The sequence below is a fragment of the Crinia signifera genome, chromosome 4 (genome assembly GCF_055691185.1).
Source record: "Crinia signifera chromosome 4, ASM5569118v1, whole genome shotgun sequence".
In the NCBI taxonomy this organism is placed as follows: Eukaryota; Metazoa; Chordata; class Amphibia; order Anura; family Myobatrachidae; genus Crinia; species Crinia signifera.
In genome coordinates this window covers 125,893,672-125,919,404 of record NC_139220.1, presented here as the reverse complement: position 1 = coordinate 125,919,404, position 25,733 = coordinate 125,893,672, and the positions used below count along the sequence as shown (strand labels likewise).

Genomic DNA, 25,733 nt, shown 5'->3' with positions numbered 1-25,733 from the left:
GCGGCGAGCGCAGCGAGCCACCGAGCCCGAAGCGTGGCGATGGGACGTGGATTACTTTACATGTATTCCGCGGCCCCTCGCGGGGCTTGGTGCGCTCACCACGCTATGAAAATGTCGGGAGGACGCGTTCCGCCGCCCCTCACCATGCTTTGGGGTGGCATGGATAGTGGGGGGGGGGGGTGCCTAAAACCTAATTGCATGTCATACAAGTGTAAAGCTAATGTAATGGCATCACACCCTATAAAATCGCATGCGATCGATCCGCCGGGGCCAAGAGAGCAGTAAATAAAGGAAAATCGCATCGCACAGCACTAAACCGGCCATGCAATGCAATTTCCCTACGCTACTGTATGCATGCTAATTGGGTGCCCTGCTAATACACAAGTACCCATCTATCTGTCCTTTCTACAAGGTTGCTTACGCTGCGCATAAATGTTACAATTATCTGACTGATCTGCTCCATATCATTGTGTGCATTTCTTGTGTAAAAACCTGCTGCCACCTTCCAAAGCCTCAGTTAAGAGCTGATCCCCAGCCATCCACACATGCTTAGTTGAACGATGTGGGAACCTCATGGGAGTAGTAGTAAAAAAGGCATGCGAACTCTTAGGATGATAATTTTATTAAGAGAGTAATGGGCCTGATTCAGGTTTGATCGCTAATTAGAGAAATCATAAATCAAGATTATCGAATGACTGCGACTATAAATGCCTATGGATTGCAATTTTAATCCCCTCGCAGTGACTGACAAGAAGCCGCCTTTTGGGGTTGGAAACCTGCCATTTTGTAGGTGTGTCTGAAAAAAAAGCAGGCATGCCCAGGCATTTTTGAAGATGCTCTCCGACATCAGCGATGACCACCTCCACCCTATCTCAGTATATTGTGAATTCTCCATTAATGATCAACTCTGAATCAGGTCCAATGTTCCACAACTTCCACAAATGCCCATCAGCAATGAGTGAGGACAAGAAACCCCCCCCCCCAAAAAAAAACAACTGTCATTGTCATATGTACCCAGAGTACGATAATGTCAATAGATGCCAGCTATAAAACTGGTATCTGACACTTACAGGAGTGGGTTATAATTTTCAACTTAAGATCATCAATTGAAGTGATGACATGGGCTGATATCAGCAAACAATACCAATGTGGTCATATATAAAGGCATATGTCAAAGCAGCTTCAGCATGGTAAGTAAAATTGTTAAAAATGTAAACCAAACATTTGATTGGAGCCATTGCTATTTAAAAAAACCTAAAGCTACTTCTCAAATTGATGGTGCGCTTTGTTCGGGCGCACGCGTACACACACACACACACACACACACACACATAGACACACCTCGGCATTACTGAGCCCAATTCCCAGTAGCGTCATTATTTTGATGGGTTGGTAAATAGTATTTTTATAAATCTCCACAATCTTATTTCAACAAAGATATGGCATGTTGGTATGTAAAACTGGGGCAGATGTATTAAGCCTTAACAAGAGATAAATGCCAGGTTGATAAAGAGATAAACATCCAGCCAATCACCTGCTAATTGCTATGTTACAGGCTGTGTTTGAAAAAAGACGACAGTAAGGTTCTGATTGGCTGGATCTCTCTTTATCACCCTAATCTCACTTTATCTCTTATTAAGGCTTAATACATCTGCCCCACTGTGAGAAAAAATATTATCTAATAAATGTAATTAATTGTACGTTATATTCAATTTAAGGGGGGTGTGCAATCCCTGCCCCTATTTTCGACGGTGGAAATAATGGCGGTCGCCTATTCAATGCTGTTGTCCCCGACACTGAAGCGGAAGCTCGTAAAAATGGACCCGTTTTGCCTACAGACACATCTACTTTTTGCAGATCGCCAGGCGGGACATTGAATCCCGCCTGCCGATAAACTGGCGAGTGGAGTGAAAACAGGCCAGGGTCCCGACTGTCGGGACTAACCGACAGTCGGGACCGAGGATTGGATACCCCCCCTAAGTCATATCTTTCATTTATAATAAGAATTTAGACAAACTTTTAAGTCAGATCAACACATTTAATTATTTACAGAAGTGTTCACAAGTGTTTTACTGTATAGTTGCTGCTTGGGCATTTGTTGATCAATATCTTAGAAGTAATACTAATGACATACTGTGTTAATGATTTTCAGCTTTTATGCAAGTTTTATTTATATAGCGTGCTTTCTCCAACAAGACATCAAAATAATGCACACAATGCATAGAATTTGGGTAGTATTCAATAAATCACACAGACATAAAGCTTGAGAGCACAGTAGGCACAATGCAGTGTTGGTACAGACATTTTGGATAATAACTTACACGAGTTGTCAGGGCCGCCACTAGTAATGTTGGGGCCCGGAACTGACCTTCAGCCCCAGCGCCCCCCCCCCCCGCGCGCCCCGGCATCCCCCCCCCTTTCGCGTCCCCCTACCCCCCCAATTACTATTACTTACCAGCGGTGGCGCAACATCTCCCAGGCTCAAGCAGCGGCAGCATCTTCTCTCTCGTTCATGTCGGGAGTCAGGACTCAGAGCACTCACTGCACAGTGCAGCCTGCAGAGCGCCGAGCCTCTCTGTATCCTAGGCTCAGCACTCTGCAGGCTGCACTGTGTATTGTGCGTGCCTGCCCGCTGGGTGGGGGATGCATTGTGCGGGTGTGGGGGGTGGTGGGGGTGGTGCCGTGCCACTGTGGGCAGCTGCTAGGGCCCCTCCAGAGGCCAGTGCCCGCGACAGCTGTATCCCTGGCACCCCCTGTCAGCGGCCCTGCGAGTTGTGTATTCCACCCTAACAAGGTACCAGGTGAGGCAGCCATCTTAGGTGCACCTTCTCATAGTGTATAATTGAAGATGGATGTAAATGGCGAAATGTAAAAATGGCACAGTCTGGTAACTTTCCGCTTTTCTTCTCATGACTAATACAGTTCTACCACTCTATATTTCACGAATTGGTATATCATTATTTTATTAATTCAGTTTTTAAAATCAATATTTTCAAGAAAGATAGATTATTTACTCTTCATGTTTTTAATTTTGAAGAAAATATATTTGTATGGTATAAAGATATGTTCTTAGTTTGTACTGTGTTCTATGTGGTTTTTTTGCAGAACTGGGAACAAATCCTATAGACATTTCAGGGATTGAAAAAGGAGCTTTTCAAGGAATGAAGAAACTGTCCTACCTCAGAGTTGCAGATACAAACATAACCAGCATTCCCAAAGGTAATTTTTCTTTTTTTGTTACATAAGATCATGCAAAAACTAGAATACAACCACACTAGACGATATTGGTCACAATATCGTTCAGAAAGGGCTTTCTGAACAATATTTTGAACAATATTGTCCAGTGTGTAAACCGTTTTCTTTGGTGTAGTACTAATATTATAATAATAATAGTAGTAATTGTTATTGAACTCCTATACATTGCAAAAACCCTCTCTGCCTAAAACAAGCAACCATTGTTCACTTAGTATGTCACACACATGCACTGGTACTCAGGATGCCACAAGGTCTAAAACCTCATGCAGTAGAAGCTGATATAATTGGCAAGAGATCGTTATATATTGCTGGAATAGTAGCATCTGTGGAAGGAAATTATTCTCACCAACCAATCCGGGGTAAATTGCGTCCTCTTCGGTCCATCTAGCATCCCAAGAGTTAACATAACAAACCGCTCTCCGGTATCCATACGAACTGGAGAAGCGCCAAGTGTGTGTTTACACTTGGGGCTCCTCCCCCAAACTGGGGGGTTTGCTGGTGATGTCAGACATGGCTCCTCCCCCATTCAATTAGCTGCAGGCTCTGGGGGAGCTCCCCGTATGATTGGCTAGTTGTGGCTCCATAGGAATCCCATGTTAAAGTTTAACATAAGCTTCTATGGGCGGTTCCCATCATAAAGGCCTATATTAAAAATGTATCCATGTAGGCTCAGCAAAACTCTGATGCAGTCGGACCCATTCGTTCATAGTAAATTTACCCCTAAGCATCTGGATCTAAAACTCGCACTTCCAATTATGCTTATGCTTGAAATGACTAGCCATATTTTTCTTATAAGATAATTGACATTTTATCTTTCAGGCATAAAAATGATCAGAAGTGTGTATTTTTAGAACCTGACACTAAATAATCCCTTTATCTAACTGACTTATAATAGTGTATTTTTTAAAATTGTTGAGCGTGATGTTTTACTTTTATACATTGTTGAGTGTGATGTTTTATTTTTTATAAATTGTTGAGCGTAATGTTTTATTTTTTAATTGCTAAATACTGTAACTTGAAACATGATGTAAAATATATTTTGAATTTAGTCCATTATATATTAGCTAATGACAGTCTTTTGAGGATACTCTCATGTGTTCATGTTTGTACTGGCTCCTCATTCATCACACTGTGCCTTTATGCTTTGGTCTCTTTAGTCGTTTATTCTACAGTATTTGTTTGATAGACAAGGGTAATGTAAGTTTCCATAAACATGCCTGGATGTGATGTGTCCAAGCAATCATTTATCAGTCATATGTCATTTCCCAAACTACACCCTTTAGGCTCTTTTCCTTGTGCTTAAAGTAATTTGTCAAACATACTGTATAGCCACTGGAGGTTGAAAACCTGATCGATTTTGGTTTGCAGTATACTGAGCACACATTTGTAAACTTGATACTTTGTCAGTTTTGTTTCATGCCAGGATGAAAGTTTTTTTTTTTTCAAGTTTGCACTGAAATGTAAGCAATTTACACTTTGTTAACACCCTGAATGTATACAAAGGTCTCACAAATATAAGATCATGAATTCTCCAGGCAGGATTGCAGAGAGATGTGATAAAGATTCTAAGACAAAATGGGGCAATGGCTCCTATACCACCCCCTCCCCCCCCACACACATACATACATACACACGCATCTCGGTATCCACTATTGTTCAAGTAACTTGCTGCCCTGTCACCTTTACATAACTAGCCTGCTCTATGACATTAAATTCAATTTGGTTTGGGAACACTTATATTTCCTCAAAAACATAATGGATTTTTTGTTTTGTTTTTGAGCTTGACTTGATTTTACCTCCATGTTTCTACAAGCTTCTGTTCGGTAGCGCACTTGAACTTTGGGTTACTTTCGACCCTTCTCTTTTGTACCTCTTCTCAATGATGCATTACTGCTCATGAGTTCTGGATTTTTAGTAAACTAAGGTAATAGAGCAAATATTGATTTTTTTTGTGTCTGCTTTTTATTCATATAACTGGTACAAAAACGGTTAACGGATAATTAAAGTTACAAATATGCATTCATATGGGTGTCAACTGCATATTTGTCATACAGTAGTTTATTTAATGTATGTTGAAAGGAATATAAAAATTAGCACTTTAGGTATACAGTGTACTTTTCATTTATGCTCTTGAAAATGTTTAATTATTTATCTCCCAAAGTTTTTATACTACACCAGTGGTTCCCAAAATGTGTGCTGTGGCACCCAGGGGTGCCTTGGGACACTTGCAGGGGTGCCTTGGGTTGGTGGTCCAGGAACAAATCAAATTTAATAGGCAAAACCACTATTTGTGGCTTCCATTCCTATAGTATGTAGACAAACAGAAGCAAATCATATCCTTCACCACATATCTCAAGGATGGCATCTAAAAACAATTCACTTACATTTTTTCCTGAATTTCTCAATAAAAAAAAACTTTTGGCCTAGCGGAGCCATAAAAAATACTGATACTCTAGGGTGCTGTGATTCAAAAAAGTTTGGAAATCACTTTATTATTATTATTATTATTATTATTATTATTATTATTATTATTATTATTATTATTATCCTTTATTTATGTGGAGCCACAAGGGTTCCGCAGAGTACACATAATCAAACTGGAAAACAGTAACTTACAGTTAAAGACAATACAGGACAAATACAGGGTAAATGATTATAGGAACATCAGCCCATTGCTGCAACATAAGTATCAAAGTGGCAGCAAACCGCGTGCTTTGGGGCAGTGGAAGACTGCTGAAGTAAGAAAGGATAAGCACATGAGGTTAGATATCCCTGCTTGTGAGAGCTTACATTCTAAAGAGGAGGGGCAGACAGACAGGGGTGACACCAGAGGGGTAGATAGGGCGAGGAACAGAAGGTTAGAAGGACAGTGTGCAGGGTTTGGTGAAGAAGTGGGTCTTAAGAGCCCTTTTGAAGTTCTGTATAGAAGTATAGAAGTGGAGAGTCTGAGGGGGAGAGGTAGAGAATTCCAGAATAAGGGAGCAGCATGTGAAAAATCTTGAAGGTAGGAGTGGGAAGAGGTAATAAGTCGGCAGGAGAGCCGACGGTTGATAGCAAAGCGAAGGGGACGAGTGGGAGTGTAAATGGATATAAGGTCAGAGATGTAAATGGGAGAGGAGTGGGTGATGGCTTTGTAAGCGAGTGTGAGAAGTTTGAATTGAATACTGAAAGGGAAGTGAAGCCAGTGAAGGGCTTGTAGAAGAGGGGAGGTGGAGGTAGTGTGTTTGGTGAGGAAGATGAGCCGGGCTGCAGCATTGAGGATAGATTGGAGTGGAGACAGGCATTTGTCAGGGATACCAGTTAGGAGGAGATTGCAGTAGTCCAGCCTGGATATGATCAGTGAGTGGATAATGGTCTTAGTGGCATCCTGAGTGAGAAAAATGTCTAATTCTGGAAATATTTTTGGTATGAAAATGGCAGGTTTGAGAGGTGCTGAGTATGTGGTTTGAAGGAGAGAGTCAAGGATTACTCCAAGACAGTGTACTTGGGAGCTAGAGGTGATAGCCGTGCCATCAATAGATAATGAGATGTTGGGACGCAAGGTTGTGCGGGAGGGTGGGAAGATGATAATCTCAGTCTTGGACATGTTACATTTGAGAAAGCGCTGGGACATCAAGGAAGATATAGCAGAGAGACAGTTGGAGATACGAGTGAAGAGAGAGGGGGAAAGGTCAGGGGATGAAAGATAGATTTGAGTATCATCAGCATAGAGATGAAATTGAAAGTCAAAAGAACTAATGAGCTAACCTAATGAGGATGTATAGAGAGAGAAAAGGAGAGGACCAAGAACAGAACCTTGTGGGACACCAACGGTTAGTGGAAGAGCCTCAATATTACATTTGGTGATGGTAGCCTTAGGAGGTAGAGATGGGGAAGCAGAGAGAGATAAGGTAAAGGAGAGCAGGTGGTGGTCAGAGAGGGGAAAATGGGAGTTGGAGAAATCAGAAATATCACAACGATGAGTGAAAACCAGATACAGTGAGTTCCCATTCACATGGGAGGGTGAGGTGGTCCACTGGGAGAGACCAAGTGAATTGAGATTAAGGAGTTTAGAGGCAGGTGATTTTGAGGAGATGTTGAAATCACCTTGGATAATAGAGGTAATGTCAGAAGAGAGGAAGTGAGGAAGCCAGGAAGCAAAGTTATCAAGGAATTTGGAGGGCATGCCAGAGGGACAGTAAATGACAGCAACTCGAAGATTGTCAGGTTAGTAGAGGCATATAGCATGGACCTCTACTGTAGAGAATGTAAGGGATGGTTCTGGAGGAATGAGTTGATAGGCGTAGCTGGAGGGTAAAAGGACCCCAACACCACCACCATGGCGACCTCCAGGTCGAGGTGTGTGTGAAAATGTGAGGTCCCCAGCAGAGAGAGCAGCAGGAGAAGTAGTGTCAGAGTAGGTTATCCAGGTTTTCAGTAATGGCTAGGAGATGCAGGGAGTTAGAAATAAAAAGGTCATGAGTGGGAACCAGTTTGTTGCAAACAGATCTGGCATTCCAGAGGGCACAGGATAGGGGGTATGAGTAAAGGCCCCCATACATTAGTCCGACTTGTCCTAGGGACAAGTCGGACCTGATTTCACCCTGCAGCTCCCCGGGAGGGGGAAGCACGATTAGGCACTTGATGTGCCAAGGTTTGCATATTATAAATCGCATGGATTTATCATATGCAGTCCCCGGGGAGCTGCAGGAGGAGGGAGCCATGCGGGGGACGGCAGCGGGATGCCGGCTAATTGAGAGCCGAGCAGGGAGAGGCTACATAGGGACCCGGGCAGGAGGAAGCTGTGTTGTGGTGGGGTGACAGCGGGAGGCGAGCAGGGAGAACTTGATGACATGACGCTGGCTGCAGGGCAGCACCGCAGCGGCGGGAGCCGGGAGGAACAGATAACTTGGGAAAAAAAACGCCCATAGAGATGACTAGCAAGCCATTGATTGGCTAAGACCTCTTTCATAGTCAGTTCAAATTCGATCCTGGGCAGGCAAGTTAGTCCAAAATGCTTGTATCCTCCATATATGTAAAAGAAAGAAAAGTGCAAATAGTGCATAACGTTTTAAAACAACAAGTTTTATTATGAGTTTGCACTTACAATTTTGGAGGAATAATAAGGCAATAGGTTAAAACCCGGGGCACAGCAGGAACACGAAAGAACCCCGGGTTTTAACCTATTGCCTTATTATTCCTCCAAAATTGTAAGTGCAAACTCATAATAAAACTTGTTGTTTTAAAACGTTATGCACTATTTGCACTTTTCTTTCTTTTACATATATGGAGGATACAAGCATTTTGGACTAACTTGCCTGCCCAGGATCGAATTTGAACTGACTTGGTGACTTTAAACTAAGGAGAACCTTTTCAGCGCTTAAAAATCATTCCACATTTTTGCCTTATACTCTGTTTCCCTAAGGTGTTTATAGAATAACACCTGTGGATTGTATTAAGCTGCTTTAAAGTTTTGTGTGCGCACTTTTATCACTGAGTCACTTTTCTTGCACATAAGACCTCTTTCAGCCAATCAGCGATTGGCTAAGAGAGGTCTCAGCCAATCAATGGCTTGCTAGTCATCTCTATGGGCGTTTTTTTTCAAGTTATCTGTTTCTCCCGGCTCCCGCTGCTGTGGCGCTGCCCTGCAGCCAGCGTCATGTCATCAAGTTCTCCCTGCTCACATCCCGCTGTCACCCCACCGCAACATAGTATCCTCCAGCCCGGCGCCTTATGCAGCCTCCCCCTGCTTGGCTCTCTATAGCCGACATCCCCCACCCGCTGCTGTCCCCCGCACGGCTCCGGGGCTGGGCTGCACATAAGATTTGGCAAATCTTATGTGCAGCCCGTCCGACCTCCCGACCCCGATCCGATGCGCACGGGACCGCGCATCGGATCGGAGGGGATGCCTACAAGTGCGATTTGGGCCGATTTCACTGCCCGATTCATCCGAATCGGGTGAAATCGTTCCCATATCGCATAGTGTATGGGGGCCTTTAGTGGTTGAGATGTGAATGAGATTATCAGGATTGCTATAGCATTGAGGTGATATTAATTTAGAAGGCAGAGATGTAGTGGGTGTAGTGATTGTGCTGACTCCTGGGCTAGGAAGGAAAACTGTAGGAGGAATGAGGGAGCAGGGCTGTGTGGTAGAGTAGAGGGCCTGAGATACTGTAGGGTAGAGGTGAGTGCAAGTGGTGTAACAGGAGAGGAGGGGAAGGGTAACAAAGGGGAGGATGTGATACAGAGGAAAGGGAAGAGGAGGAGATGTAGGAGACTAGTAGAGAAGAATAGAGGTGGTACCAGGGGTCAAAGTAAAGGATTAGGTAGACAAGGAGTGTTGGGAGGTGTTGTCAGGCAGGACATAGTGTGGATAAGGTAAATAGGGTTTGTGAATGGAAAAGAGGAGTGTTGGCAGAATTAGAGATAGAGCAGCAGAACTGCAGAGTTTCAGGTAATAATAATAATACCAATGTAATTCCCTGGTTAATAGTAAAGCAAATATTTAGCTGATGAAAGTAGAAATGTGATACAGTGTTTGTCGATGCAAACACCAACCTTTCTAACGCAGTGGATTACAATGTCAAACAAATGATATCATTACAAACAACAATTAAACATGAGTTAGTTGTATAGTGAGGTGAACTGTGAGCAGTGCACTCACATTTGTTAAAGTTGGTCTATAGTTTTCTGAGCTTTGAGTGGTCCCCTTCAGTTTCATATATAACGCTGGTATAACGCTGTTGTTATGATTCAGTTATCCCACTTTAATAACGGCCCACTTCAATTTAGGCCCACAGTTAAACTATGACCACAGCCTATCTGGCCACAGCCATATGCAATGAGAACTAAAATACTCTAAAGTCTGCCATACATCTACAGATTGATTGTCAGATTGTACTGGTTGGGCTGGTTGGAACAAAAACCTGGTAATGGATGAGAGAATATGACAGTTGACCATTTGCTTTGAAATGCTGGAAAACTGCCAAAAACTGTCACTCATCCTTTACCAGGTTTTTGTTCCAACCACCCCAATCTGACAAACGATCTGTAGATGTATGGCCACCTTAACAATGCATGAGTTCCCAATTTCCAATAATTGGAATCCACTCACTCAGTCCCCACCCCTGCAATATATAGCAATAAAAGTGGCTTACAAAAACATTTCTGTCATTCCAGGATACTACAGTATATATCATTTAGAATTAAAATAAATTCCTCCCTACACACAGGCAAGGTACTGTTGTGAGTTACACAGATCAGATATTCAGTGTTCTTTTACCTGGTCAGTTACATTAATCAATCCCACACAATAGATGTAATGCTCTGCAGTGGATAGCAGATATTCAGTGTTTACTGTAATACACCATTTAAATATATAAGTAAAAGGGGTTATCGGAACCTCTTTTGCTGCATGACCCCCAGTCTGCCACTATGCAGCATCACTTTACCGCTCTAGGAGTCCCAGCCCAGATAGAGATGGGGGCCGGTCTTTAGCTCCTACCATCAATACCTTAAACTGAACTATGTGCTGCAGCCACAACAACAGGCCGGTGTACAGGCAGAACATCTTAAAAATAAGTCTTCTATGCACATCAGCCCTCTGTGAATCATTCGTATATGTCTGCAGCCCTCCAACTATCCATGATATTGGCCCTTATTCTGATTGACGCGTACTTTCCCGCATACTTTCGGATCGCGTCTTTACGGCGTCTGCGCATGCATGGAGAACGCTACGCGCATGTGCCACGCCTTGACTCCGTACCTGTTCGGGCAAATCCCGTACAAAACTGGTCACCGCAATCATTCGGGAAATATGGGCGTATTATGGGCGTCATGCGGAATGACACATGGGCGTAGTTTCAAAGTGGGCAAAACGGGGCGGAAACATGGGCGGACACGGGGGAGTACACTTATGTTGGGGGGCGTGCATTCGGATAGCACTCCGAATGCACGCGAACAAAAAGGGAAGAAATGTGCGGTGTCCAAAAGGCCACTATTGCTTTGCGGACACCACTCGTTCCTGCGGGAGGCGAACGGACCGCCTAATGACTACAAGCATTAACACCTGAACCCAATAAAATCGACTCCTTTACTCATTAATCACTAATAGGACGCTTGTCAGTGCTTGAATTGAAACCATTGCTGCTTCAAGGAAACCTTACTAATCACCCACATATGCTGTACTTCTGACACACTTTAAACCTGCTAACAATGGACATGACTGAATATTAATACTAGCAATACACATGTGTATGCGACATGTACTAATTAAACCACACAATTGTTGTAAAGTAAAGCAATTTATTTATATAAATTTCACTGTCAATGCCACTGTGATGCAATGACAAAAAAATAAAAATACCAAAAAAAACAAACCATGGCACTTAAATTGCTGTAAGGGTTAATGTGTGCAATGCATGTGTTAGGCATGCTTGTAAGGATATATTGGCATCTAATTGATTCCAATTCAAAATAAGCAGTTTTTTATGAGGATAGGTAATTGAATAAGTGGGTCATGTGATGTATTGCAGAAGATACATAATAGTGGGTTGTTTGGCGTAAATACTCCGCTTACGGGCGGTAGCACCGCTTGGCTCCCGTTCGGATGCGGTATTCCCGAGCATACTCTGTAATACTCTGTAATACCGTGCAGAATCTGAGTGTTTCTCCCGCACACGCATGGTTTGTATGTCGTCCGTAAACACGCCCTGTTCTTAAAGAGTGAGTCCGTCCGAATGCGGAGGACACGTGGGCGTTTCTACGGGCGATGGCCGCACGCGGCAGAACACCGTGGCGTGCGGAGCGCTCCGTAAGAATGCGGGAATATCCGCACCGATCAGAATAAGGGCCATTATGATGTGTGACAACACATAATTGTCGGGCACAATGGAACAGCGCTTCATATTTTAGCAGTCCCAGGCCCCACATTTTATGATGGCAATCCTGCCAGTCCCTTGGTGTGAGTATATTTAAATTGTTTTACCTTTTTTTATTTATTGTTCCTCATTGATCAGCTTGTGTGTCCATCAGACATACGGACAGAGAAAGCTATGCGGGAGGCCGGATTAGCACTGAGCTCTTTTTTTTGTAAATTTGGCCAGATGGTATTTCCTTTTATAGGGAATTGCAATCTGGTTGCTAAAAAAAAAAAAAAAGATGCAAATTTTTCATGAAAACTGCTCTAAAAATTTTTAATACATTCACTTGATACTTTAGTATTATGAAAACTGTGTTAAAACACCCTTTTCACATTTTCTTTTAGCAAAAAAATGTTTAATAAATCTGCCACTGTGACAATCTTAACTGTGTTCTACTATTTTTAATAAATATGGTTTATATACAATGGGCTATATTTTGAACAATATTGCTCATTTCGGGCATTCTGAGCAAAATTGTTCAAAATATTGGCCAGTGTGTATGCAATGAACAATGAAGGATTTGCGCTCCTGTGTGTTGTTAACCAGGGTTTCTGTCATCTATACATGCAGCTCAATTTTGTATAGCTAACGTCCGCAATCAGTGGGGGATTGTATAGTTGAGTACACAGCTTTAGTCTACTATACAACTAAGATGCCAATGTACATCTTAGTTGTATAGTAGACTAAAGCTGTGTACTCAACTATACAATCCCCCACTGATTGCGTTAATGCTTTCAATTGGAGGAGCAGTGTGTCCCCGGCTTACTGTACCACTTACACTCATATACAATACTGACGTGAATAACAGCGGGATGTACCGTATATACTCAAGCATAAGTCGACCCAAATATAAGCCGAGGCACCTAATTACCATTACAAAAAACTGGGAAAACTTATTGACTCAAGTGGGACCCTCACTCCAGTATAAGCCGAGAGGGGGCTTTTTCAGCATAAAAAATGTTCTGAAAAAGTAGGCTTATACTCGAGTATATATGGTACTAAGCTAAAAATGTGGTAAAACCCCCGTTTTCAGGGGTTTTACTACATTTCCTAATTTATGAAATGCCGGCCGCCGCATCACCGCATAGCAGGGTATCGCCACCAAAAGGTTGGCAATACCCTATAGAAACCTATGGACTTCTTTTTACCACCCATCGCCCCCACCGACCACCCTTTTTCCCTCCCTCTGGCTTACCTTGCTGCAGGTCCTCCTGGACCCGGAAGGTAAACCCCTCCTCCTCCTAGCAAGGCATCCGGACGTTCTTCCGGCTGCAGGGGGAGGAGGAGGCGCCAGGAACAGCCATGCTGAGCTGTCCCAGCATGAGGGGAGCAGGAGGCGGCAGTGAGGTGACAGAGACACCCGCACACCACATTACAGGTATCGAGGGGGGCCTCCGCCACCGCACCGCGATGCCAGCCACATATGTTAGCTCATATGCGCTGGCACCGTGGTGGCCAGGTGGCTGGGGCAGCGATGTATATCAATACATCTCGCCCTATGTTTGCATGGCTTCTATTGGACCAGGAGGTCAGCCCAACAAATATTAAACTGCACGTATGATGTGATCTCCCGATCCAAACTTTACAGGAACATTAAGCATTTATTGGCTAACCCCCTGGCATTTGCACTGCATAGATACCTAGCCGGGCCCAAAGCAATAGTTGTGCAAGGGCCAGTCCAGTGTCCATACTCTGCTGTACATTCCCTTTTCATTTTTGCTGTAAATTACATCTACCTAACTTCATCACTGAACAAAATTACATAGAAACCAGTGGCGGTTTTTATCTATGGGTTGCAGGACTGCAGCACCCCCCCAGATAATATCCGCCACTGTGCTCTGTCTAAGTAAAGCCAGGTGCAGTCTGTGAAACTGCACTGGCTTCACTGTGACTGGCAGTGACTTCCTATTGGATGCCCGACCTGCCAGAAATACAATACAAAATTCATATGCAATATAGTACATGTTCGGACAGTTTTTTTAATAACTAAGTAACTTAATAACTAAGTTCAAGTTGAATTTATATCCATTGCTGCAGACTGATTGCTAATATTAATGTAATAATGCAAATTAAGAACTTTACTGTGGTTTTAGGATACACATTCAGCCAATCAGAAACCACTGCTGATCATCATAATCATCATCATCATCATCATCATCAGTTTAGAATTTTGAACAGGGTTTAAGCACCAAAAAAAATGATTAGATTGTAAGCAGGATTCTAAGTGCTTCTCTAGAAATCAGTATGGGCAGAAGCAGATTTAGACCTCATGCGCCCCTAGTGAAGATATTAGTTTTGGGGCCCTCCACAAACAATACATACAGGTGCACTTTATTTTTGCTGCTGATTGGATCTGGTGTCGATAGAATACCTTGGCGCATGTGCAGTCTACCGATTAAATGCTCCGCATTACATACAATTCTAATCAGGCTCTAGGGTTTTGGAAGTAGGCCTAATACCTGTGTCCCATTTAAAGTAAACCAACTGCCCACATACAGTGAATGAAGCCATTTTGTGTGTCCAAATAGTTTTTATCCTATCAAAGAACATCAATGGGACTTTGGGAGTGGGATCAGGTCCATATAATGTAATAACATTATGCATTAGTAGCGCAATGCTCATCTGGTAATGTTTTGGATGGCCAGGATATCTTTATGGAATCATCTAAATAAATAAACGTTGAACAACTGAGTAACCTTCTGGTTACCCAGAATGTCCAACAAATGTACAATGTCGGGCCAGTGAAGCTGCATCCAGTCAGGCAGGCACTGGCTTTGGTACAGTATGCCCTAAAAATGGGACCGCCTGGCTCTTTGCAGTGGTGGATATGTGCCACAGGACCTCAGACCCCCCCCGTCCAGTAAAATGTGTCACTCCAGTGAGCCTGTTATGGCAACACTGTGACTGGCACTGACTTCCTACTATTTATTCATTTATTTATTTATTTTCGTTACCCTGATTCTAAGAGCCCATTTATCACCATCCGCATCTGAAGATGTGGATGTGATATGAAAAAATCTTCCAAACTCGCAATGCAATAATGCATACATCACAATTATCAATCCATTATCTCATCACAGGGACAGAGCAATAAAGCTCTGTCCCTGCGATGGGTCTCACAAAATATACCCCAATGCTGTACTGCACATGTGCCGCCACTACTGCCGCCACCAGCACTCCCTCCCCACATACTGCCATGCCCCGCTCCGCTGATTTATATTCACCAACCTCCGAGGATCGGCTCCTGTAACTCTGCCGGTCTACAGGGCTTTCTTCTCCTGTGACCCCCCAGGGCTGTAAAGTGACCTGCCTCTTTGCAGCCCCGGAGACTGGCGTCCCTTACTGGAGCAGCAATCTCCGGACCCTTGGGAGGTGAGTATGATATTTTTTATTATAATTTTTTTTCACCTTGGCCCGATTCCCACACAGCTTTCTCTGCCTAGAGGCAGAGAAAGCTGTGCAGAAGTCCCAAATCTCATCTGATCCCTGTGATTCACCAGCTGAAGCTGATGTTGTTATCAAAGGGCCCAATGAGATTTTCTTTCATATTTTTCAAAAATAGGTGAACGAAAGGATTTGGAGCAGTTTTTCATGAAAACTGGTCTAAAAGCCCTTTAATACATTCAGGTGAAGTTTAAATAATGTGAAGTTTTATTTACATTATTTTAGTAAAAATAATGTTAATACTTTAGATGGGTCCCTTAGAAAGAATCATGTTTAATGATGAATGTTGGGCTGAGCATCACTATACTATGGGGGCACTGCACTGTGTTTTTTGTGGTTCCCGGATGATGCTCTGACAGTCCAGATTGCGATGGTCAGTATACCAACAGGGACTGACAGGGACTATTCTGCAGCGTGGTGGTCCACGACCCGCAAGGGGCATCTTAGCACTCACCCCAGAGTACCAGCGGTCAGGATTCTGATGTCGGTATACTGACTGTCGTAATCCCGACTGTTGGAGCATCATACCACACCTGCTTCCCCATTGCTCCTATTCTAGTCCTTAGCTATGCACAATCCTTTCAATTATAATATTTCAGTATTTCTTTATAAGCTGTGATTTTAAGATAAAAACATAAATTATTTAATTGCAGTATATGAAAATAACTATGTCTTATTTTTTTATTTAAGGTCTGCCACCTTCTCTAACAGAACTTCATCTTGATGGAAATAAAATTGCTAAAGTTGAAGCTGACAGTTTAAGTGGACTGAACAATCTAGCAAAGTAAGTAATGTCATTAGGATCTGTAAGTAAATACTAATTAGGAGTTATCCACATAGTACTGTACATGCTAATATTGTTCTGAACACCACAGCAGTCCGTGGGCAGATTCCATTACCTACAAGGTTCCATCACCTCATGTGGTGAATGTCTGGATGTACATCTAGTTATTTTGATGGTTCAAATCTCTAGATGTGGAAGCAAACATACAGTAAGCAAGGATTTCCTACACTAGTTTCCTACACTATGACATCATGTAAAGTTCTGACATTACTTCACAATTTAAATGAATGTGACCTTATTGGAGATTATGGGCAGGATGTACTAAATCAGCACTAAACCCTGGATGCCATGGCTCCAACATGTAGGGAGATATAAGCCTATCTGCATCTTTATGCATTCCAAGCTGAGAGGGATTTAATTTGATCCCTCCCATCATCCCCTGTTGCCATTGCATACTTCTGTACATGTGCAAACAGTTGTTACATCTTCTGTCTGGATTTTGTACTGGCTGTTGGCAGGCAACAGTTATAGCCACCTCTGGCAGATCTGTGTAACTGCAGCTTTGCTTCTGTGTGTTTGCACAAACCTGTCACATAATTAGCCAATAACCATGGGTTTAGCTATTCAGCTGCAGTTAATTTGTGTTTCAGGAGGCTTGTGTTTTTCCAGCCATCTGATTGGCCCATTCTCCCTATATCTTCCTGGTCTGCCTCTCTTACATGGCTGGTCATAGTTGATAGTTGTGGAGTGAGCCCTTGACACTCTGCTCTCTGCTTTAGTCCCAGTTTGTTCATAGCTAGCCTTAGTTTTTGTTCCAGCTCTGTGTTCAGTTAGCCTCTATTTGTTCTAGTCCTGTGTCCAATCTGCCTCAGTGTTTGTTCCAGCTATGTGTCCTGTCAGCCTTAGTATTTGTTCTAGAAAGGAAAAAAGATAACTAAGTTATCTTAGTGGATGCGCAGAAGATTGAGCTGTGAGGTCAAGCGGCAGTACAATAAATGGGGGGTGTCACTCCCCAATATGGAGAACAAAAGAAGATACGGAGATGACTGCTCTAATAAACAAGTTATAACATGGTGCTCATGTCAACCTTGAAAAAGCTCCCTATAGGAGCGAAACGCGTTGGTGAATTACCAGGGGCTGACTGACTGGATCCACTTTTTCACCTCTGCTACAAAACCGTTTAGCCTCTGAAGAATTATCGGTTTGTTGGACTCAAACTCTTCCTGGGATCTACAAACACCCAGAGATACCCCACACCATCTATTGGGCTACAAAATCTGCAAGAGACCTTGCACCCTCCATTGAGACAGCCCACGGGGTTACTTGGAGCCACCAATACCACCAAATAACAGTGAGGCGTTACCTTAAGCAGAAAAGGACTACAACCCAACCAGCTGGCTTACAAATCCGGTACCGTATGGACTTTCAAACCAGTCGAATCACCCCCTGATATCCCTCCCCCCCATTTTTAAAAACCCAAAATCTTTTTAAATCGTTAACTAAATATTTTTATTGTACAGTATATGTTACAAATTGTATATCAAACACATTAATATTGACATGAGCACCATGTTATAACTTGTTTATTAGCGCAGTCATCTCCGTATCTTCTTTAGTTCTCAGTATTTGTTCTAGCTTTATTTCTTGCCAGTCCTCAGTATTTATCCAGCTTTGTTTTCCATTCACCTTCTATTGTGTTTCACATTTAACCTGTGTGTTCTCCTGTATGGTATTCAGTATTCTCCTGTTATTACTAGTCTGTTTCCTTATTGATTTCCTCTCTCCAGTTCTGGTACTACTCTAGGTCTAGTTTCTCCATTATTTTGCCTCCTTTATTATCTGCTCTACCCATCTCCATCAGCCCGTGTCTAGCTTTTATTGTCTGTTGCTATTCATTATCTCACTATCCAGCCTCTCAGCCACTGCCTCCTCTCTGTTGTTATCTTACAATACCCTGCCTAGATTCCACCTTGTATTTAGTCATTCTCCAGTCTCCTAGTAAGAACCTCCTTCCACCTGGCATTAATACGGGTCACTTGGGGTTGAGCTTGTACTACCATGTAAGTTCTGGTGGCATCCAGTACGGGTAGGTGCACCTAGCCTTTAAGGAAACGGTGACTATAATAGACATGAAGACCCTCTGGTGTGTTCTGCAAGTCTCAACCCTGGGTGCACAAGGGTTATTGCTCTGAACAAAAGAGTGTTTGAACAACAGTGTGCAAACTCTCGTTTCATAAGACGGAAGTCCAGGGACCAGTTCTGATCGCAAATGGCAGCTCTTATCAGGAGCGCTGTTTTTTTGCGATAGTTGCAAATGTTAATGCATATAGAGTACGATTAGGGATGTAAATGAGGAACATGCAAAAAGACCAGGCCACCTTTATGGTTGTGTGACCAAAATGCATAAAGGTCCATTTGTGGAATAACCATTTATTAGGAGGTATGCAGTCTGTGTAAGGACACAACAGTCATTGGAGCGATCCAAAAAACGAAAGCAAGTTTGTGCCCTGTCAGGATTGCAGTTGGTGCAGATGTAAAATGCGCACAGAAATTTAGAGGGGTGCTATACAGTATCCAGATCAGGGGATAAAAGTGTGTGGGGGTGAACGTGGTGGAGGTCTACCTCCTGAAATGGTGAGATGGAACTAATTCAACTCCAACTTGGCCCTGCAGAGTAATTCTAATAGAAGAGCATTATAGTTTGCGGGAACACATCCCCTTGCATGCGGCCGAAGGGGAGAGAATTAATTTGATGGTCACTGACCATTAAATGATTTCTACTACCTTTGGAAATAAAAGTCCGTATAAACTGACTTTTATTTCTGCCGCTGATCGCCAAAAACAGGGCAGCCGATTATGTCACGTGATGTCAGCTGTCTGACCTGAGCAGGCAATGCTGGGCATGCCCCTGAAGTCGCCCCCTGCCCTTGCGAACACCTCGGTGAGTATAATACTCACCAAAGGCGTTTGCTGTGCATGAGCATATCTGAATTCGAACCCCTTCCAAATAAGCCTGAATCAGGCTGCAAGTGAGCATCCATATTTGAAAGCATCACTTTCAAATGATATGGCCATCTTAGCAGTTTTATCTTGTGATCATCTGTGCTCACCAGGCAATATCGCATAGTGCTATGGAATGCTATGCATCATAAGCCCTGAAAATGCGGTCACAAAAGTTTAAGAGCCCGACGTGGCATTGTGGAGGTGCGGTCTATATTCAATTAGATTTTAAAAAAAGCATATTGGCCGAATTTGTTCTGTCAAAACCTACAGCACACAAATAGAATCAATTGAAAAGTTGTATTATTTGCAAAGACAAGAACCACAAAGTATGTTATAAGAGTTGAAATTACAAAAAAAAAAATGTTTTTGCCCATTTTGGTTAAACAAAATTTAAGTGTTAGAATGAGTAAAAAGATTAATTACAGTTTCTAAAAATACAGTCTTCTAATAAAAACACAAAAACAAGGTATAATTTGTGTCTGTACTACATAAAAACGTCATTGATATTGATGTTGGGATGTTTGAGCACAAATATGAAAAAAGTGACCTTAGCACAAATGTGATAAATTCCACAGCAGGAAAGGGGCTAAAAGGATAATTTCATATTATTAATATCATCAGATATTATGCATATTATATGGCACATTTCATAGTATTCCATTCCATAAACTGATAATATGTGGTAACATTTTATGTGTACCCAAATAAATAGATTAAGTATTAAATTAAATTCTATGTTTTGAATTAACATAATACCTGTTGAAACATGTGAAACCCTAGAGGCAACAATGCTTGGTTAACAAGTGCTGACATACAATGAGTGCACGGTCAAAATACCTCAACTTCTCTCAGATAACACATTCTAGCACATAATTGCACAAATTTGTGTTTAGTGTGTGTTTTTCATGTCACTAGAGATGAAGCATGCTAAATATACTGCACATCTTGTGGGAAATACATATATCCATTAAACTGATGGAAGATACTGCATTATTACAATTAAAAATGTCAATATTTTTATTGCCATTTTATTGAAGTTTTGGTATGCTTTTCTTCCAATCTCTTGTGAAAGAAAGAAATTCAGTGTGCAAGCAGCTCAATTTTCACTAGAAAATGTACAATCTTGTGCACATCGGTATGTATATCTGTACAACAGTGACCCATATAAGCTTGCAATACATATACAGATGGGGCCATTCTCTCTCTCTTGCCGCCAGCGCGCAAGATTTCAGTATCTGGTGGAGGACGTGGACGTGTGAGCATCTCAAACTCTTGCCGTCCATTGCCAAGCGTCACCGACGTGCAAACACCCCATTCGCTGGCTGGCGAAAACATGGGTTGGCGAACGGTGCGATGGGAGCCACTCAGATGAGAGATGCTTCATCTGTATATATCATCAGAGCCCCCCTAAAATACCAACCCAGTATTTAAATGAACTATTTCTAGTAAAGTCAAAATCCTCCATTGCCAAATTTGCACCGTGTTTATGCACCTTCGGCAGTGTGCTGTCTTTACTCTCCAATGCTAGGAAGAAGCGTGGCTGTGCTGTGCCTGCTGGAACATCCCCCAATCACAGACACACCTCCTCCCCGCACCAGTGAGCTGAATTGTATTTTTTCAGGTGTAGGAAATAACATCATATGCAGATGTTCTTCTGAACCAAAACAAAAATACTCCTATTACAACTGTAACATTCTGTACTTCTACCTAACTCACATGACTTGTAATTATTTTCACATTCTTCTCAATATACAGTATGTTCTTGTCCCATAGTTAAGTACAGGTTGAGTATCCCTTATTCAAATGTCTGTTATCCAAATTTTTCCGAATCATAGTCTCTAAAATGTACTTTTATATTAAATTTTTTGCTTAAAACCTACTGGCTACATCTGTAACTGGCACTACTGGGGGGAAATAACATGTAACTGGCACTAAATATGTGCAAGGACATGATTGCTTTGCATTCAAATTCAGTGCCTGAGATAGTACACAAACTTTCTTTCATGTTTTAAAACTTTGTTTCATGCACAAATACAATATATGTGTATGTATTTCACATGTTTGATGTGCTTATATAACATTAATGCAAGATACCTCATTCAAATATAAAAATATTCAGAAATACGGAATTAGCCGTTATCCAAAATTCTTCTGGTCCCGAGCATTTTGGATAAGGGATACTCCACCTGTATTTTAATTAGTGTAACATTATAGAATTTGCAAATAAAGATCATCATATGCAGCATTGTGTCTGATTTGTATGATCATTAGACAGCTGTTGTCTTCTTACTGTATAACTTGCTTTGTATGATACCTTATCTCCTGGAAATATGCCTTATTAATCTTTTTCAGATTAGGTTTGAGCTTTAACAACATCATTAACCTTGAGAATGGGACAATTGGGAATGTACCACACTTAAGGGAACTGCATTTAGATCACAACAGCCTCACTCAAGTGCCTGCTGGACTTAATGAACACAAGTACATCCAGGTACAGTTTACAATTCAAGATGTGAGCATGTATCACTTTGTTTTTAAAGTAAAAATTCAGTATTGTTCAAACTCTCTTCTTCAAAACATGATTGACACTGAAGGCTCCACTTAAATAGAGCGGGTGAGTTTGTTGAACCCTTTGAGTGCCAACATCTCTGTGAGAGATGTTCAAAATATCCACTAAAAATGTCAACGTCGCTCACATTTGTTATATAAATTCAAATAAACATGTTGTGTAAAAAAATGATTATATTTCCTATACCAGATAAACATTACAGGTCATAATGATGAATACAAATGATTGCTTGGCAATATTTACATCTATTTTGACATTCACTTGTCACTCAAAGGGTTAAAATTAGTGGAGTTATGGGAAGGTGAATGAAATAATCTAGAAAACAGTCAGACTCTTATGTCCTAATTGACTGAGTGGGAAGTCTGATGCCACTTGCACAAGGTCCTGTATGCATACCTCCCAACATGACCGACTCCAGGAGAAACAAAATTTTCTCTTCCAGAATTTTCCTTCTTACTTGAGGATTACAATCACCTGTGCTGCTATACCTTTCATATCAATGAGATAGTTTAACACAGGTGACTCCACTGAAAAAAAAAGAAAACTGTGGATCCTTCATAACTTTGGTGATTTCAAGGCATTTTCTAAGCAATGTTACTTGATTGCTTAAAAAATGCCCTTACATCACTCCGTGTGTAGGGGCCATAGCAATAGAGTTGCACGGCCTTGTGCGTTGCTATCGCCTGGCAATTAATATCCAGCATGCTGGAATAAAATCTACTTAATCGCCTGTCAGGGCCAGTGTTCTCACTGGAGAACACTGGCCCTGACAGATCGCTCAGCACACAGTTCTTACACATCGCTGTCTTGACCTGTGTGTGGGCCCCTTTAGATGAATGTAGCAGATTTCTCTGATATCTCCTATGGTCAGCATTTGCTAAATATCACTTCTTTGGTAAAATAGTTCCCACATTAATTTCATGGGAAAAGCTACAATAAAAGGTGACTAACTAATGTACAGTATGATATTGTCTTATAGTGGGCTGGAGAAGTCAGGAGTAAACTGCAGCGCTTGATTTGATCATCTATAAATAAAAATCTTTCACTAACATAACTCACAAATGTGATTTTGCAGGTTGTGTATCTTCACAGCAACAAAATTGCTTCTGTTTCAACCAATGATTTCTGTCCTATTGGATACAACACAAAGAAGGCATCGTATACAGGAATCAGCCTCTTCAGCAACCCAGTCCAGTACTGGGAAATCCAGCCAGCCACATTCCGATGTGTGTATGAACGCTCTGCTATACAAATTGGAAACTACAAGTAAACGTATTGATCCACCCTGTATTTTAAATAAAGTCTTCTTTGTTTGTTTGCGTAATTGTTTCAAAAAGCCTTCGCAACTAATAAAAAAGTAAAATACTGGAAATTGGCCCCAAAATATATTGTGTGACCATGTTTCATGAAACAGTGGAGGGCGCTGATGACATTCATCATGCATCAGCATACGTTTCCATTTTACCTTAGTGTTCTACTCTTCATGAAACATGGAAATTCACTGTTGAAGAGAATTCATCAGTTTACTTATTTAGTATGTATGTAAGTATGTAGTAGCCTGATAAGGAAACTGCAGGTATTAGTTAATGAAGTAGGAAAATCTTGTTAAATAAGAACAAAATCAGTTTGAGTAATGATATGTTTTCTTTTGAACCCTAAACAATTATGGAAATTTATTAACAATACAGTATATGGATGTATTCAGTGCTATCCCAACAAACTATCGCAGTTATTTCTGAAATCAGAAAACTGGTCTTCTTTAGTCGGCTTGACAACTCTCCCCCTATATTTTAATGTGTATATGGCACAGATGTGCTAAACCTTGAAAAGTGATCAAATGAAGAGTGATAAACCATCAACCTTCTTGTCATTTTTCATACACAGCATGTGACATGGCAGTTACGAGCTGATTGGCTGGTGGTTTATCATCATTTTATCACTTTTCAAGCTTATTACATCTGGCCCTATGTGTTTGACGGAGAACAGCTATGCAATGGTTAGGAAATTGCCAGTTACAGTAGTTTAACATATTGTAGTGACAAGGCGAATGGAAACCAAGGATATTCTGTGTTAGTATACTCAGAAAGGACTGTAACTGAAAACAACTTGTGATATTCACAAGAAAATAGTCACTAATAAACAAATGGTGCTGGTGAAAGATAAACCACGACAACTTTTATGTAAATTGGAGCTATAATTTCTTCATATGTTTTGTGTCTCACTGACATGTCAATATACATGCTTAATACATTGATATATAATAATAGAGTTCAAATCAATTGGTAACGTACCTGTGCCTATAGTCCTAGATTATCTGTAACATTAAATACTTTTCTAGCATTAAAATACTTTAGTTACCAGATTAAGTATATGTACTGAGCATATAACATTTCTAGTTACTGTACTCACTATAAATACTATAGTCTAGTAGGTATATGTTTGGCTTCGCACGTCAAGCTGCAAATAGAAATATATATCCACCAAAATAAACCGTTGTATTACCATGTAAAATGAACAATATGGTCGGATCACTGACAACTGTCATGAAGCACTACATAGGACTCTCGGAATGGCATTACTAGCGACACGTATTCAACTCATGGACTAGATGGCTATTTTACTGGTTTGTAATGCACATACAGTATGTCATATGAAGTTATTGTCAAATACAGATATTCCTATCTGTTAGATATCTACTTGTGGCAGTTTCTTTAAGATATTATTTGACTGGAATATGTTTGGTTTGAGAATAAGGTACTATTTGCAAAGCGCATTAAAATTGTCAGAAAGATCAATTATTTGAATTTTAGAACAGATCTGTGTGACTTCTTATTTATATAAATCAAGTTGTATGTTTGCTCAGTACGTAATGTATAGCTTGTTATTAGTGTAACATATACATACTTCTTGAATTCAGTTGCTGACATTCGACGCAAGAAACGTTAGTAAAACCAGCATGCCTTTGTTTCTAGCGTTTCTTATTTCATTTGGGGGATGCTACCAGCTTACTTATACAGTATGCTTACCCGCTGTGTATACATTGAATATATGAAAATGTGTTCTGGACATTGGTACACAGTTAGACTGCTGCCGCGGTCATTGATGATGGCAGCTGTACATATAGAGCCAGTTACCTGCATTCTACTGCCATTAAAATTGCTAGTGCCTGTACAGTAAAACATGTGTAATAAAGTCAAGAGTCCTTACAAGTATATTCAATCACACAAAACAAAGGCGAATATAATGAATTTGCATATAATCTTCAGCATTAATGTAACAAGAAAATATGTGATCCATCAACTAGAAATATAATCAAGGCCTTAATTCCAGCTACTGTCACAGAAATATAATTTCGTATGTTGGCAATTTGAACTTTTTTTTTTTTTAAACACTTAACCCTTTCAGGTCCAAAGTCTAGTCAGGCTCAACAACCCTAGCGCTAGTAGCAGATCCAATGGTGAGCCACTTTAACATAAGAGCATTAGGGGGGTATTCAATCTGCTGACGCTATTTCCGACGTGGGAAATAGCGGCAGCTCACGATTTAATGCGGTCATTAACGACAGCATTGATGAGGGATCACGGCAGAATGGGCCCGACTTCAGAAGCTGTCGGGCCCGTTCTGCCGATACCGGCCGTGGATTGTAGTTATCAGGGCCGCAGATCAACAATCTACGGTCGTTTTCACGGCCACGCCCCCTTTGCGCCGAACGGCAGGCGGGACATTGAATCCCGCCTGTTGTTCGGCGGGTGTTCTGACCGCATTCGGGCCAGGATCA

At 41.5% G+C, this 25,733-nt stretch overlaps 1 protein-coding gene and 1 long non-coding RNA gene across 2 annotated transcripts in view; both read left to right on the top strand.

Annotated features, from left to right (window-relative positions):
• DCN (decorin) overlaps nt 1-24,920 on the top strand; it is a 68,826-nt gene extending 43,906 nt beyond the window's left edge. The window contains exons 5-8 of the mRNA XM_083182384.1: nt 3,106-3,219; nt 16,290-16,383; nt 21,739-21,877; nt 23,031-24,920. Coding sequence (XP_083038510.1) covers nt 3,106-3,219; nt 16,290-16,383; nt 21,739-21,877; nt 23,031-23,225 — 542 coding nt within the window. The 3' untranslated portion in view covers nt 23,226-24,920. The remainder of the gene's footprint in view (nt 1-3,105; nt 3,220-16,289; nt 16,384-21,738; nt 21,878-23,030) is intronic.
• LOC146072419 (uncharacterized) overlaps nt 1-25,733 on the top strand; it is a 419,935-nt gene that overhangs the window by 278,198 nt on the left and 116,004 nt on the right. The window lies entirely within an intron of this gene.